Raw genomic sequence first — 13474 nt, forward strand, 5'->3', positions numbered from 1 at the left:
ATATATATATATATGTATCTGAGAAATATTTATGCTTCTTATGTGTGAGAGTAGTGGAATCTGTGCATTTTTGCCTATGGCTATTTTTATTATCCCTACTCTAATGCTCAGCGAAGAGTTTCTATCTGGCTAATGCAGGACTGAAAATGGGGATGCGTGCTGGGAATGGATTCTCTCTACTGGGAATTTGTAGACGATGTCCATGCCCAATAACATCGTCAGACGTGGCAATCATTGAATTATAAAAATAAGTAATACACTGGAACATAAGCTGAAAAAGATATAAAATCCATATGCTCAAGAGGATAGAGGGAAATATGAGTACGATAGGCAAGACAAATTGTCCAGAGATGATAAATAGTACGGTCTTTGAGATGAAAAATACACCAATTACAGCTTACACATGGCAGAAAAAAATTAGTGAACTTGATGACATAACAATAAAACTATCCAAAATGAACCAGAAAAAAGATGGATCAGTACTGGTAAACATTAAATGTCCTAATCTATGCAGTTGGAGCCCCAGAAGAAGGAGGAAGGAACAGAAAATTATATTTAAAGAAATGTTTGAACATTTTCCAAATTTAATGAAAAGTCTAAACTCAGATATTTTTGAATCTCAGTACACTCCAAATAAAAGACACATGGAGAAGACTAACCAGATACCTAGATTGTACATCATTATTTAGATATGCATAAAGGAACTAGCTAGTCTAAATATTTTTTGAAGTAAGGGCAAAAGGAAGTAAGATGCAATTAAGCAAATCAGAAAATTTTGACATCCATAATGGACATGACCATGTTTCTTAAGAACATGTCCAATTTTTAAATATAGATAAAAGCATATTGCAACATGGTTATGACAGGTTGCTTATTTTCTACAAGACCAAACAAAATAAAGCAATAAAACATTAACAAAAGCCTAAGATTATTACTGCATTATCAAATAAGTGACTTATTTGGGAGGGGCAGCTTTGAGGCAGAATCTTGCTATGTAGTTCAGACTGGCCTTGAATACTCACTGTGTAGCCCAGACTGGCCTGGAACTCGAAGCAATCCTCCTGCCTCACCCTCCTGATTGCTGGGATTACAGCTGTGTACCACCATGCCCTCCCAAGTGACTCATTTTCTCTGGTAGTTTGGCAGAAAAGGGATCTGAGATTTGGAGTCCAGTAAATTAGAATTTGAATTCTTTCCTCTGTGTATGACTTTGAAGAAGTGATTTTTAATCTTTCTTGTCTTCGTTTCTTCATTTATACATTTAGAATAACACTACCCAGATTTATGGAGTTATTGATGGCTAAATGAGCTAATAGGTATGAAAATGCCTAGCCCAGTGCTTGATATATTATTTTTCTCTTTCCAATGTTCCTTCTCAAATATTTTCTGGCATCTCCCTCTTTTTTTTTTTTTTGGTACTGGGCATTGAACTCAGGATCTTGTGCTTGTGAGGTAGGCAGTGGAACTAATGGTGTCTCTTTTTGTTTATCCTTAACCAATGATATTTTACTGGAGGAGACCTTAGCTGTCATTTAATATGTGGTGTTCTTTTTACAGATGAAGAAATAGAGATCCAATGAGATCACATGTTTACCAAGGGAGAGAATATTCTGTTATCAAACTTTATTGTGTAAATAATGATATTAAATGCAATTTCTCTGTGCCTTCTCAGAAGTAAAATAGGAGTTAACATTTGCTGATGATTTGATTTTAGAACACAGTAATGCAGATCTTAAAACTCGATGTTTGAATAAATATGCTCATAGTATAACCAAATTTCTAGAATCGTAGAAGTATTATTACAGGTATTTTATGGGAGGATAAATGAGACAATATGAAGGCAAGGAGCTTAGCTTTCAAGCTCCTGGATGAACTAATTACAAACTAGATATCTGAATACTGTGTTCAGTGTAGAGGGATATGCATCTTAAAATAGACATCCTGTAAATATATGTAGCAAAGACTATAACAAGACATCACTTTAAATATGAAAAATAATTTGTGTGTAGCATAGTATGTAAAACATAATTATAATGTGTGCTTGTTTTTTTTAACCAAAATTAATTTTAAACATGAGTAGAGACCAGAATATTGACCACGAAGAGAGCTCACACCCAGAAAGCCACATAGAAGCCATGGTGTGGTGTGTGGCTCTCTGGGCAGGTCCCTGGAGATCAGAAGGAAGCTTTCCATGTTTCCATTTTTAAGTACTTGCAATTGTTTGATTTAAAATATATATTAAAAAATTAGCTGCAGAGACTATTTATAGTTACTGGAACTTTTCAGAGAGAATAACAAAAGCACTACAGAGCTACTGAAATTTTAAATAATTCTTTGTAAATGCCCTAGGTTAATTTAGATCCCTGAAAACACATTAGGAAATTAAGCTGTAATGTGAGCTAATTCAGATTTTAATTTGGCAAAAAGAATGATCCAACTACACAGTTAATGTAAATAGAAGCATAACACAGGGAAATTAATGAGGTTTCCTTCCGATGAATCTTCAAGGAGGTAGATAATTAGCTTCTTTTGTTATTATTGTAGGAGAATGTGGCATTGTCTCTGAGGTGTAAAATAACTGTGGCTTACTAAGTGATAATGTGCTTCATTTGTCTTTTTTAAAAATAATTATTTATGTTAAACTCTTGCAGGATGAAGCAGCAGCACAGCCGCTGAATCTCTCATCCAGACCCAAGACAGCAGAGCCTATAAAGTCCCCAACATCTCCCACCCAGAGCCTCTTCCCAGCCAGCAAAACCAGCCCTGTCAATCTGCCAAACAAAAGCAGCATTCCCAGCCCCATTGGAGGAAGCTTGGGAAGAGGATCCTCTTTAGGTAAATGGAAAAGTCAACACCAGGAAGAGACTTATGAATTAGGTAAAAGAAAGCAAACCTGTTTAGTGATGACTGATCCTTTTTCCAATGTGCTTCTTAGTAAAAGATAACACTCTTAACTTTTTCACTTAAACATAGCTCAAATTAGTATGTTGGGTGATTAGAACTTTTGGAAAATGTCATAATAGAGATCCTGAAGTGGGTTTTTTTTTATGGTGATGGGTTAGATTCAGTGAGTCACAGACTTAGGAATTTCTGTATTTAGTCAATGCTTTGCCCCTAGAATATCTCTTCAAGGACCCCAGGACCTGGCCTTAAAGCTACTTATCAAAAAGGCAAAATTGCAGGGCTGGGGATATAGCTCAGTGATAAAGTTCCTGCCTAGCATGCACTAGCCCCTGAGTTCAATCCCTGGTGCTAAAACAAGCAACAACAAAAAATTTTTCTTTGAAAATTTTACTTCTAGCGTCTCTAGGGGCATTCATCTCTCTGTATATAAAGCATGAGAGGAAAAAACATAGATTTGGGAATGAGACAAGCTGGGACTGAAAACCTTCACCAACTAGCTGTGTGACCCTGGGAAAATTATTTAATATTTTTGAATTCATTTCCTAATCTTTGAAATGGGGAGACAGGGATTTAGCTTGGTGATTGCACTACCTGCCTCGCAAGTATAAGGTTCCGAGGTCCATCCCTGGTACAAAAAAAAAAAAAAAAATCACAATGAAAGGGGAATAATATTATCTAGTTTATAAATTGTTATGAAAATTAAAAGAAAAAGTGCATATAAAGTGCCTAGCACAGAGTTTAGCACATAGGATGCATTCAGGTTTAAAAGATTAGGGTAAATAAATATATACAAGGAATAAAACTATGATTATGAAAGCACTTAGCAGGAGAATGTCAGAAAGTATTACTATTGTTACTGCATCCTGTATGTTTCTTAATTTCCAAATACAAAAGAGATTCAAAGGGGTTAGGGGGCTGGGGGTTTAACTCAGCGGTTCGGTGGCCTGTCTTGCAAGCACAAGGACCCGAATTTGATCCCCAGTACCAAAAAAAAGGCGGGGGGTTTAGGGACTAGATCTAGCATTTCTTCACTATGTTACCTTCCTTGTATTATTGGGTCCTGAATCCTGGAATTCTTGCTCTATTAGCCAGAATGATGTATAAGCCATTTATAGTTTATCTCATTTAGTTTCTCACAATCATTTTGTTATTATGCTCATTGTATGGGTAATGTGAATTGTGGTGGTTCTTACTGATAGAATGATTTCACCACTGCTCTGTAGCTATTAATTAGCCCAAGCAGGAGTAGAATCAGGGTCCTCGTATACAATCCAGTCTTCTTTATAAACTCACAGAAGGGATATTTGCAAAACTGAGCTGGGTCTAAGTGAATCTTTTGAAGGAGATGTAAATCTTCCTCATTGGAATTTGGGACAATAGGATCTGGGCAGCAGCCTGTTCTTATTTTGGGTCAGGATGTCTCTCTCACTTACAGACCCAGAGGGTTTTACCTCAAGTTAGTGGTGTCTGTGTAGAAGAGAGAGTGAAACATTTCTCATATGTGAATATGAAGAATAACTCTGGGCTGTAGTTTTAGATGTTTTGAGATGAAAAGCAAAAAAGCCAACAGAAAGATAAATAATAGGCGAAATTTTGGAAATGGCCTCCTATAATTCACTTCTGTATTTTGTTTGGAAAGCATTTCTTCAGGGCACTGTGGCTCTTGAGATGCAGAGATGACTGTGTCATTGGCCTTGCCTGCTCTTGTGGGACTTCAGCAGACTGTATTTGTTAGGTCATGAGCCAGATGGTCTGAAGTAATAGCACCTGTAGTTAGACAGCACTCTTGTCCAGGTAGTATTGGACAAAAATGGCCTTTTTTGTCAGAAAAGCTCTAAAAATAGCATTTTTCTATATCTTTAAAAATAACCTACTTAAAAAGCATTTTGATAATCTTGAAAAATTTTTTCTAAACTCAAATGCATGTACCTATGCATTGCCCATATGAGACATGTAATGTCGCTTGACAGTAGTCTGGTTTCCTTTGGGTCCATAGCTATGTGAGGTGCCCACACTCCCCTCATACACACACATGCCATACACATGTGCTATGAAATGCTCATACTAGGCCTCAAGCAAGTGGATCGTGTTAAAATTCAGCGCAGCACCTAAAACCTATTGATCATCGAACAATTGCCTTCTTTTTGTCTAAAAGTTGGAAAAAAAATCATTGAAATTATTCAGTTTACCCATGGTAAAAATGCAAGATAAGAAGAAAAATTAGTCATTTTGAATTTTTGTCTCTGCATTTTGTGAAATATAATGAGAGCAAATATTTATCCTCACTTTATTTGAGTCTTTGTATTTATGTGAAAAACATTCCCACATATATTGCCTTGCCTTTGTGAAGACAGGAAGCTGAGAGCAGTGGGTGTTCGAGCTGGGGGTAGGGAATGGGTTGTCATTCGTTTGGTAAATAACTGAGGCCGCGTGATGGGAAGAATGCTTCATTAACCAGCCAGCGATTGGGGAATGGAGAGTGTGGTGTATTCCTTTCCTGCCCCCTCGCTCCTCCAGTGGACACATGAATACACACGTACAGATGTCACTAAAATACACATGTAGCTTCAAAGATTTTTTTTCTGCTGGGCCGCAAACAGCTTTCCTGCATGGGTAGACCAAACATTATGGGGAGCCTGGTCTCCTTTCCCTTTATTTCCTTGCTGCTTCCCCACAGAGGAAGCAATGTTATACACAAATTGTGGGTACAGTCAGAACAGTTATTAGATACACAACAATTGGAATCTAAGAAACTTCAACTGTTAGAAGGTGGGGAAACAAAATGCCCATTGAGTGGGGTGCTGGCATATCCTCCAAAGGCAAAAAGAAAAAGAACACACACACACACACACACACACACACACACACACACACACGGCTTGGTTGCCCTGGCTTTCTGTGCTCTGTGCACAGTGTGGTGCAGATTTCTTAATGACAAACATGCCTCTGCTCAGAGAATGCGCAGTTTTGCAGGGGAGTGGATGGTAGTAGTACTTTTAAAGAATTCAACCCTAATAATGCATCCTGTGTATACAGATATCTTGTCCAGTCTCAACTCCCCTGCCCTGTTTGGGGATCAGGATACAGTGATGAAAGCCATTCAGGAGGCTCGGAAGATGCGAGAACAGATCCAGCGGGAGCAACAGCAGCAACAGCCACATGGTATTGATGGGAAACTGTCCTCCATGAATAATATGGGGCTGAACAACTGCAGGAATGAAAAGGTAACACTTGCTCCTCTCTTTCACTGGTTCTGCTAGACCTATTGGCTGACTGTAACCTGACTCTTTCCAGGCCTTCAAGGATTGACCTGCAGACCAAGATTTAGGTTGTTAGCATAAGAGCAGTCTTATTTTATGCAAATTTGTCATTTAAGCATTACTGCTGACTAACAAATACACCTGTCCCCACTTAGCATGGCTTGCCTTGTGAGCACCCAATCTATTGGTCAGTGTTTCTATCACATACTGAAATACTTAGAAATGTGCTATAATAAAGAGTGCATATGATGTTAATAGAATAAGAATAGCATATCAGAGTATTAAAAAGGAAAGAAGCATATATAATTACAGTGAAGGCTAATGTGATACCATAGCTCACCATTAAATTTAATATTAAGTTTCCGATCAACTAGGTCAAAAAATAATTTTCAGAATGCATCTATTTACTTTTTGATTCAACAAATCATTTATCTGCTATCTATTCTATGATAGACTCTGTATCAGGTACTGGAGATAACAGAGTGAGTTAATCTGATTAAAATTCCTGCTCTCATACAGCTTATGTTCTCATGGAGGAACATAACCTTAAAGACATAGGTCACTAAACATGTAATATCAAGGGGTAAATAAATGCCATGAGAGAAAATAGAAGCAAGTTACGGGAGTAGGAAGTGCTAGGGTGGTTACTTTAGATGGGATGGTAAGAACCACCTGGGGAAGTGACATTGAATAGAGGAGACCTCAATGAAAACATTCGGACAGTGCCTTGCTACCAGAGTGTCTGGAGAGAAGAGGCAGGGAGGAGACATGAAGTAAATGCAATGGCCCAGGGCAAAGCATTTTAGACCTGGTAGACCCTGGATGGAAAGACTTTTTGTTTTATCCTACATGTGATGGGAATCCCTGGACAGGTTCTGCTCAGGGCACCGATGTGCAAGCCAATTATTCTGGCTCCTGTAGAAATAGAGAGACCAGCCCAGGGGCTGTTGTAGTAGGGTAAAAGTGTTGATTATCTAATTTATCTGATAGAATGAAGCATGCCTTTTTTTAAGAGACAAAAGTACTCACCTAATGCTAAATTGTGAGTTTTTTTCCCCGCATGGATAGGACTATTTGAGGACAATTGAATACCTTGATGGGTAATGTCTTTGGTAGCAGTTTCAGAGTAATTTTTAAAAAGAATTCCATTCATTTTATGGCTAAAGATATTACTTACTATCATTGAAGTCATGTCCAGAGCCTCCTCTTTGTTTCAGTCCTTGTTAATTCTAGAATGAGATACTATAGAAGAATCGCCATTAATCAGAAGAAAACTTGTAGTTTCTCTAATTCCTAAAAGGATTTTAAAATTTACATATTAAAGAAGTCAGAAGTATGTGGCCCTGTGCGCTGTTACTCAGGGATTCAAATACGTAGCTGTACCAGGGTGTTTATTTTCCTGTGTCTCCTTTTCAAAAGATATAGTGACATGGTGGTTTGAAAACACGGATGTATTAATTTCTTAGAATGAATAAACAACCACAAACAAACTTACTACGTGCAATGGAGGTTTATTCTCTCAATTCTCAAATGAAGGCCAATCTCAAATCAAGTTGTTGGCAGGGCTGTCGCGAGAATCCTCCCTTCCTGGTTTCTGCCAGTTGCAGCAATCTTTGCCATTTTTTGGTTGGCTAGCAGCTGCCTCACTCCAATTTCCAGAGTTGCCTTTTGTGTGTTTGTGTGCGCATATGCGTTTGTGTGTGTGTGTGTGTGTGTGCATTCACGCATCTCCAAATCTCTTTTTTCTTAAATGGATACTAGCTTTTGAATTTAGGGCCCACCCTAATCCACTGTAACCTTATTTTAACTTCATTACAACCTGTAAGACTTTATTTCAGTGTAAGGTCACCTTCACCTTCACAAGTACTTACGATTAAGACTTTAATATATCTTTGGGGAGTGCATTTCAATTCATTTCAGTAGAATACACAGCAAATCAACTTGTAATTCTTGATTGTTCTGCTATATTCATGGGTCCCACTGGGAGACAGCTAGGATCAAGGGACGCAGGAGTTTGTGAGGATGGAGTTGTGATAGGACTCGCAAAGCATGTGTGGCCAAATCCCTCACACAAATTAGAAAGTTTAGTGCTGAAAGAGCATTGACTTCCCAAAACTTAGTAAGGAATTTTATTTTACCCTCACTGTACTGAATTACTGATGTTGCCATTGTGTGTGTGTGTGTGTGTGTGTGTGTGTGTGTTTGCACATGCGCACATGCTTCTCTTGTGTCCTCTTAGCATTGATGTGTGTCCACTCTTTCCTTGATAAACTTGAAGGTTTATTTGTCTCTGGAGACTTTGAGAAGGCCCCTGGCACATCACTTTTATGAGACAAAGCCAAATATACCATATATGTACATATATATGTGGTGGTGTGACTTTCGGTGCCTATTAAGCCATACACTGTTGTACACTTGAGATTAAGTTTCTTTTCAGTAATGATGTGGTCCATTTCCCATGTGGGAACCTTGGCAGTGGGCTCCTCAGAAGCTGATTTTATAAATGGATGTGGATAGGGTGCCATTCAGTACCACAGAGAAGGAAACTTTTGGCCCTAAACATATTCTGCTGCTGTGATATTAGAGATAGTCATTTTAAAATATAAGGTAGTTTTCCACTCAGTGAAAATACCATGAAATAATACATTTAATTTTAATGTGAATAAATATTAAGATCCTGCTTTGGATCTTACTCACATGGGTGAGTAAGTTTTGGCACAGGGATTCTGAGTAGAAAATTAGATTAAAAGAAAGAAAATAGTATATGTTCTAGGAACTACCTCTTTATAATTTTCAAAGAGTTTATCCTAAAATTAAGTTGAGAAGCATGTCAGTGATTTAAAAAAAAATTCCATCTTTTAAATTATTTTTATTAGTTTTCAAATGAAGGCTATATTTTACTGAAAATTTCAATAGTACAGAAAGATATATGGTGAAAAAGCTAATCATTCTCTTTACTCCATTAACTACCATTAATTATTCAGGAATTTTCTTTGAGTAGTAACAATTATTAGTGATTCAGAAATTTTCTTGGCATAGACAAGAAAGCATTAATGAGTTTAAAAGTGTATGTGCCCACTTGGAACAGTAGTAACTGAGTTTGGCAAGTTGATTAACCTTTCTGTACCTCAAATTCTTCATCTATAAAATGAGGATAATAATTTAAGTTATTTTAAAATAAGATATATATGATTGCACCTAGCTTAGTTCCTGGCAAAGCATAGGCACTCCCTTAACTTATGTTTCTGTTACTGTTAAAGGAAGCCACGAGTAACTGAAATGTGTAGAACAAACACAGTTATCCCTACTTACCTGCAGGAGATATGTTTCAAGATCCCAATGGAAGATAGTATCAAACCTTGTATATGCTATGTTTTTGTTCTAAACAGACACATGTTTGATAAAGTTAATTTAGAAATTAGGTACAGTGAGAGATTAATAACAACTAATAATAAGACAGAAGTTATAAAGTATTTTAAGAAATGTTATATGTTCCCTCTCTCATTGTATCGTACTTACCTTCATCTTCTTGGGATGAAGAGGAATATATAATGCTTTTGCGATGGGATGAATTGAAGGATATAGGCATTGAGAGTTACTTGAACACAGTGCCATGATATTTAAACACTTGATCTAAGTGACTGATGGATGGGTAGTATATATAGCTGGATACACTGAACAAAGGGATGATTCACATTCTGGGTAGGATGACGTACGATTTCATCATTCTACCTAGAATGCTATGCAATTTAAAATTTTAAATGATTTATTTCTATAATTTTAATGTAATATTTTCAGACTATAATTGGCCACACATAACAAAAAACCCTGGAAAGCACCAAGATATGAGGAGACAACAATGTTCTTTAAAAAAAAAAAAAACAAAAAAACACCTTTTTCTGCAAAGGTTTTATTATGCGGAAAGGGAGGAGGATATTCTGTTGTTGGCTGCCAAGTTCCTCGTGGTAGCTAGAACATGATTTAGTTCCTGGCATGTCTTCTGAGTATGTTTCCAACTTTTTTTTATTAAACTTGAGGATCTGCTTGTCCTTGGAGACCTTCAGTAATTCCATGGTGCATCACTTGTTTGAGACAAAGCCTCATATACCCTTTTGAAACATATCCCACATAAACTTGCTATTCTTGGTGAGGCTATTACAAGAAATACCATAAACTGGGTAGTGAAACAACAAAAATTATTTCCTGCAGTTTTGAAGGCTAGAAGTTCAAGATTAGGTTGACAGCATGGTCAGGTTCCTGTGTGGGTTATTTTATTTGTTTGTTTATTTATTTTTTGGCTTATAGATGGCCACCATCTTGCTTTGTTCTCACGTGGAAGAGAATGAGACTTCTGGTCACCTCCTCTTCTTAGAAGGGCACTAACTAAGACAAGTTACCCTCATGATCTCATCTAACCCTAATTACTTCTGAATGCCTGCCTTCAATTACCATCACATTGGAGATTAGGGCTTCAATCTGTGGATTTTGAGAGGACGTCAAAGTTCAGTGCATAGCACCATGTAATTTTGAATTTGTATCATCAATTCAAGTTCAAATATGGACACTATTAATTTCAAATTCTACAGATTAATTTTACATTATTTCTAATTACATTTTCTTAATTCATTTGGGAGGAAGACTGAGATTAGAAATAGTAAAACTATTTTGATTTGTAGTACATGGGAGAAAAATGACAGCTAAGATTAATGATGGAAAAAAATAAACTAAATCTACAATTTCACTTAAAATATATGCTGAAAATAACTGAGCCCTTAATGGTAAGTTGCAAAGTGGTTTCTACTGAACCAGGAAGCCTTGGTTTCCTAGTTGAAGGGAATCACTGTCTCAGTAGATTACTGCAGTTGAATTTGGGACACTGGAAAAGTCCATTATATTTAGATATAGTATATTCAAGAGCTGTCCTTAATACATTCTCTGTCTGGAATAATGTCACGATTTTGAGCTTACATTTTGTGATTTTGTAGGCTTTATTTAGTGCCTAGAGTGGATATCTATCCTCGTTTGTTAGGGCAGTTGCAATTGTAGTAATAAATTAAGGACAGTACTGTAGGACTCCTGTGAGCATAGCTTTCTTTTGATGAAAATATCCAGCTTAATTTCATGAGGTCTATGGCAGTACTTTTCTTCTGAATCAAAGGGTAGTAGGGTGGGGATTTATCTCAGTGGCAATGTGCCTGCCTTGCAACAGATAGGTCCTGAGTTTGATCCCTGGTACCATAAAGGCGGGGGGTAGTTATACAATGTGCAATAGGCTTGGAAAGTGGATTACGACAAATTGACTTTAACTGTCTTCAGAATTATCCACCTCAGAATTAGTATTTCAGTTTCCTTATAGAGACCCATAAATTAGACTTAAAAATTGTTCTTTGTCAATAATACAGTTTTAATGTTTCACAGTTTTTCTTTCACAAAACTTTATAATTTATTAAGCATCTGTCTCTTGTATTTGGACACATATTTGGATTGGTTGGTAAGCAGACCAGAGATGGAGTTCAGTGGCAGTTGCATTTGGAAATGTTTCTGCTATTGTGGAAGGGAATGGTAAAAGCAGTACTGTGCTGTGATTTAGCTAAGACCACAGGGATCTCCATAGGAAGCGTCATGGTGGCCGTGACCATTCAGGATCATCCCAATTTGAGATAGGAGAGTGGAGTCTCTGTACTTGTGTCAACTCTGATGAGGGCTATCCTGGGGAGAGGAAATGACCTTGGGTGAGGTGACTCTTTTCAGCGGAGGCCATGTTAAATAGGGCCAGCAACTGAGGGCTAGCCACCAACAGCATTCCCAGCATCCAAGGGAATAAATATTCCAGCCCTGAAGAGGGATATGGGCAGAACATCAAGTGTCCACTGTTGCATGTTACATTTAGAACATTAGATATGTATGAGACAGACATTGCATGTATCATCAGTATGGGCTCACATTTACCACACAGGCGTAGGGAGGCTTGTGTCTTTACACAACATACAGGCTTACTTATGTGTCCATATGAATACATATTTACTCATGGTGTGTTTCACTTTATTGGGCAAATCTCTATTTTGGCATTTTAAAAGGAAACATTGTTGACTTGATTGGCCAGAACGGCACCAATGGAGTTGTTCTGGTTGGTTGTGTTATGGGGTACTTAGGGTCTGTTAAATATATAGATTGTTGGGACAATAGACTGTAACGGCACCTTGGGAGCTGTTATGCTCCATCATTTCAACATAGACTCTATGCATGAATTGTGAGTGTCCTACCAGCAGAAATATAAGTTACTGCCCTGGGTTTTAGCTTTTCGCACTAAGAACCACAAGCCATCTCCATGTCTGCTAAGTGCCAGTGCAATTAGATCATATTATAGGCTAATTGCTTACCAAATTTTGTTGTTCTGACCTCTCTTGAGATACAGAATATTTTAGTTGAGACAATAAATGGCAGAATTTTAATCAAGCTGCTTCTAAATGGCCTTAAAGCTAAACTAAGGGCATCTGACTAAAAGAGAGGAGAGGTAGGGAGGGCCTTCTTAATGAAGTGATCTATGTTAAAATGTGTTCTGTAGCTTTTCCAACCTTGATGTTTGTTTGCTGACTTGGTGATTAGAGCACTTCTTTGTATGTTCGTTAGACCTGAGCTGCTATTCCCCTTATCTAGGAATTGTTTAAGAAAAATACTTGACCTCATTAGTGTCAAAATGAACTATGAATGATAGAATATCATACTCTACCTGCCTATAAGGTACAGTAAAACCTTGGTTTGTGAGCATAATTTGTTCTGGAAACATGTTTGTAATCCAAAACACTTGTATATCAAAGTGAATTTCCCTATAAGAAATAATAGAACCTCAGATGATTTGTTCCACAATCCAAAAGAATTCATGTAAAAGTGACTACAATTCTGAACTATAATACAAAATAATAAAGAAGATATAATGTATAAAGAAAAATAAAGTCACCTGCACTTACCTTTGAAAACATTCACAGCTGGTATGAGAAAGAGGTTTATTGTTTAGGAAAATTTTCACTATCAGTGTCAGTAATGGAGTCACTGCTACCTACTGGCTCAATGGAATCTTCTTCTTTTCATGCAACTTTAACAAGGAACCTATTGCTTTTGCCTCCTTTTGGGGATTTCATTGCTTTGTCATTAAACAGATTCATTGTTCTCACTTCTACAGCTCTTTTGGGGCTGTGCTTTTATACAAAAATTTTCACTGTTCCTGACAATTTACACACCTCCTTAATCTCATTGGAAGTGAGTGATTCCCCCCACCTTTCCCTCCTCTTCCTCTACAGATGAGATCTCCT

At 37.2% G+C, this 13474-nt stretch overlaps 1 protein-coding gene across 27 annotated transcripts in view; it reads left to right on the forward strand.

The window, feature by feature from the left end:
- Sox6 (SRY-box transcription factor 6) overlaps positions 1-13474 on the forward strand; it is a 557563-nt gene that overhangs the window by 478205 nt on the left and 65884 nt on the right. For 21 of the 27 annotated variants that reach the window (XM_010615190.3, XM_010615191.3, XM_010615182.2 and 18 more), the window contains 2 exons: positions 2652-2877; positions 5941-6128. In XM_010615190.3, coding sequence (XP_010613492.1) covers positions 2652-2877; positions 5941-6128 — 414 coding nt within the window. The remainder of the gene's footprint in view (positions 1-2651; positions 2878-5940; positions 6129-13474) is intronic. The other 6 variants (XM_010615183.3, XM_033764124.1, XM_010615186.3 and 3 more) reach the window with 1 other exon arrangement.

Source organism: Fukomys damarensis, unplaced genomic scaffold (genome assembly GCF_012274545.1).
Source record: "Fukomys damarensis isolate Sample0158 unplaced genomic scaffold, DMR_v1.0_HiC HiC_scaffold_16, whole genome shotgun sequence".
In the NCBI taxonomy this organism is placed as follows: domain Eukaryota; kingdom Metazoa; phylum Chordata; class Mammalia; order Rodentia; family Bathyergidae; genus Fukomys; species Fukomys damarensis.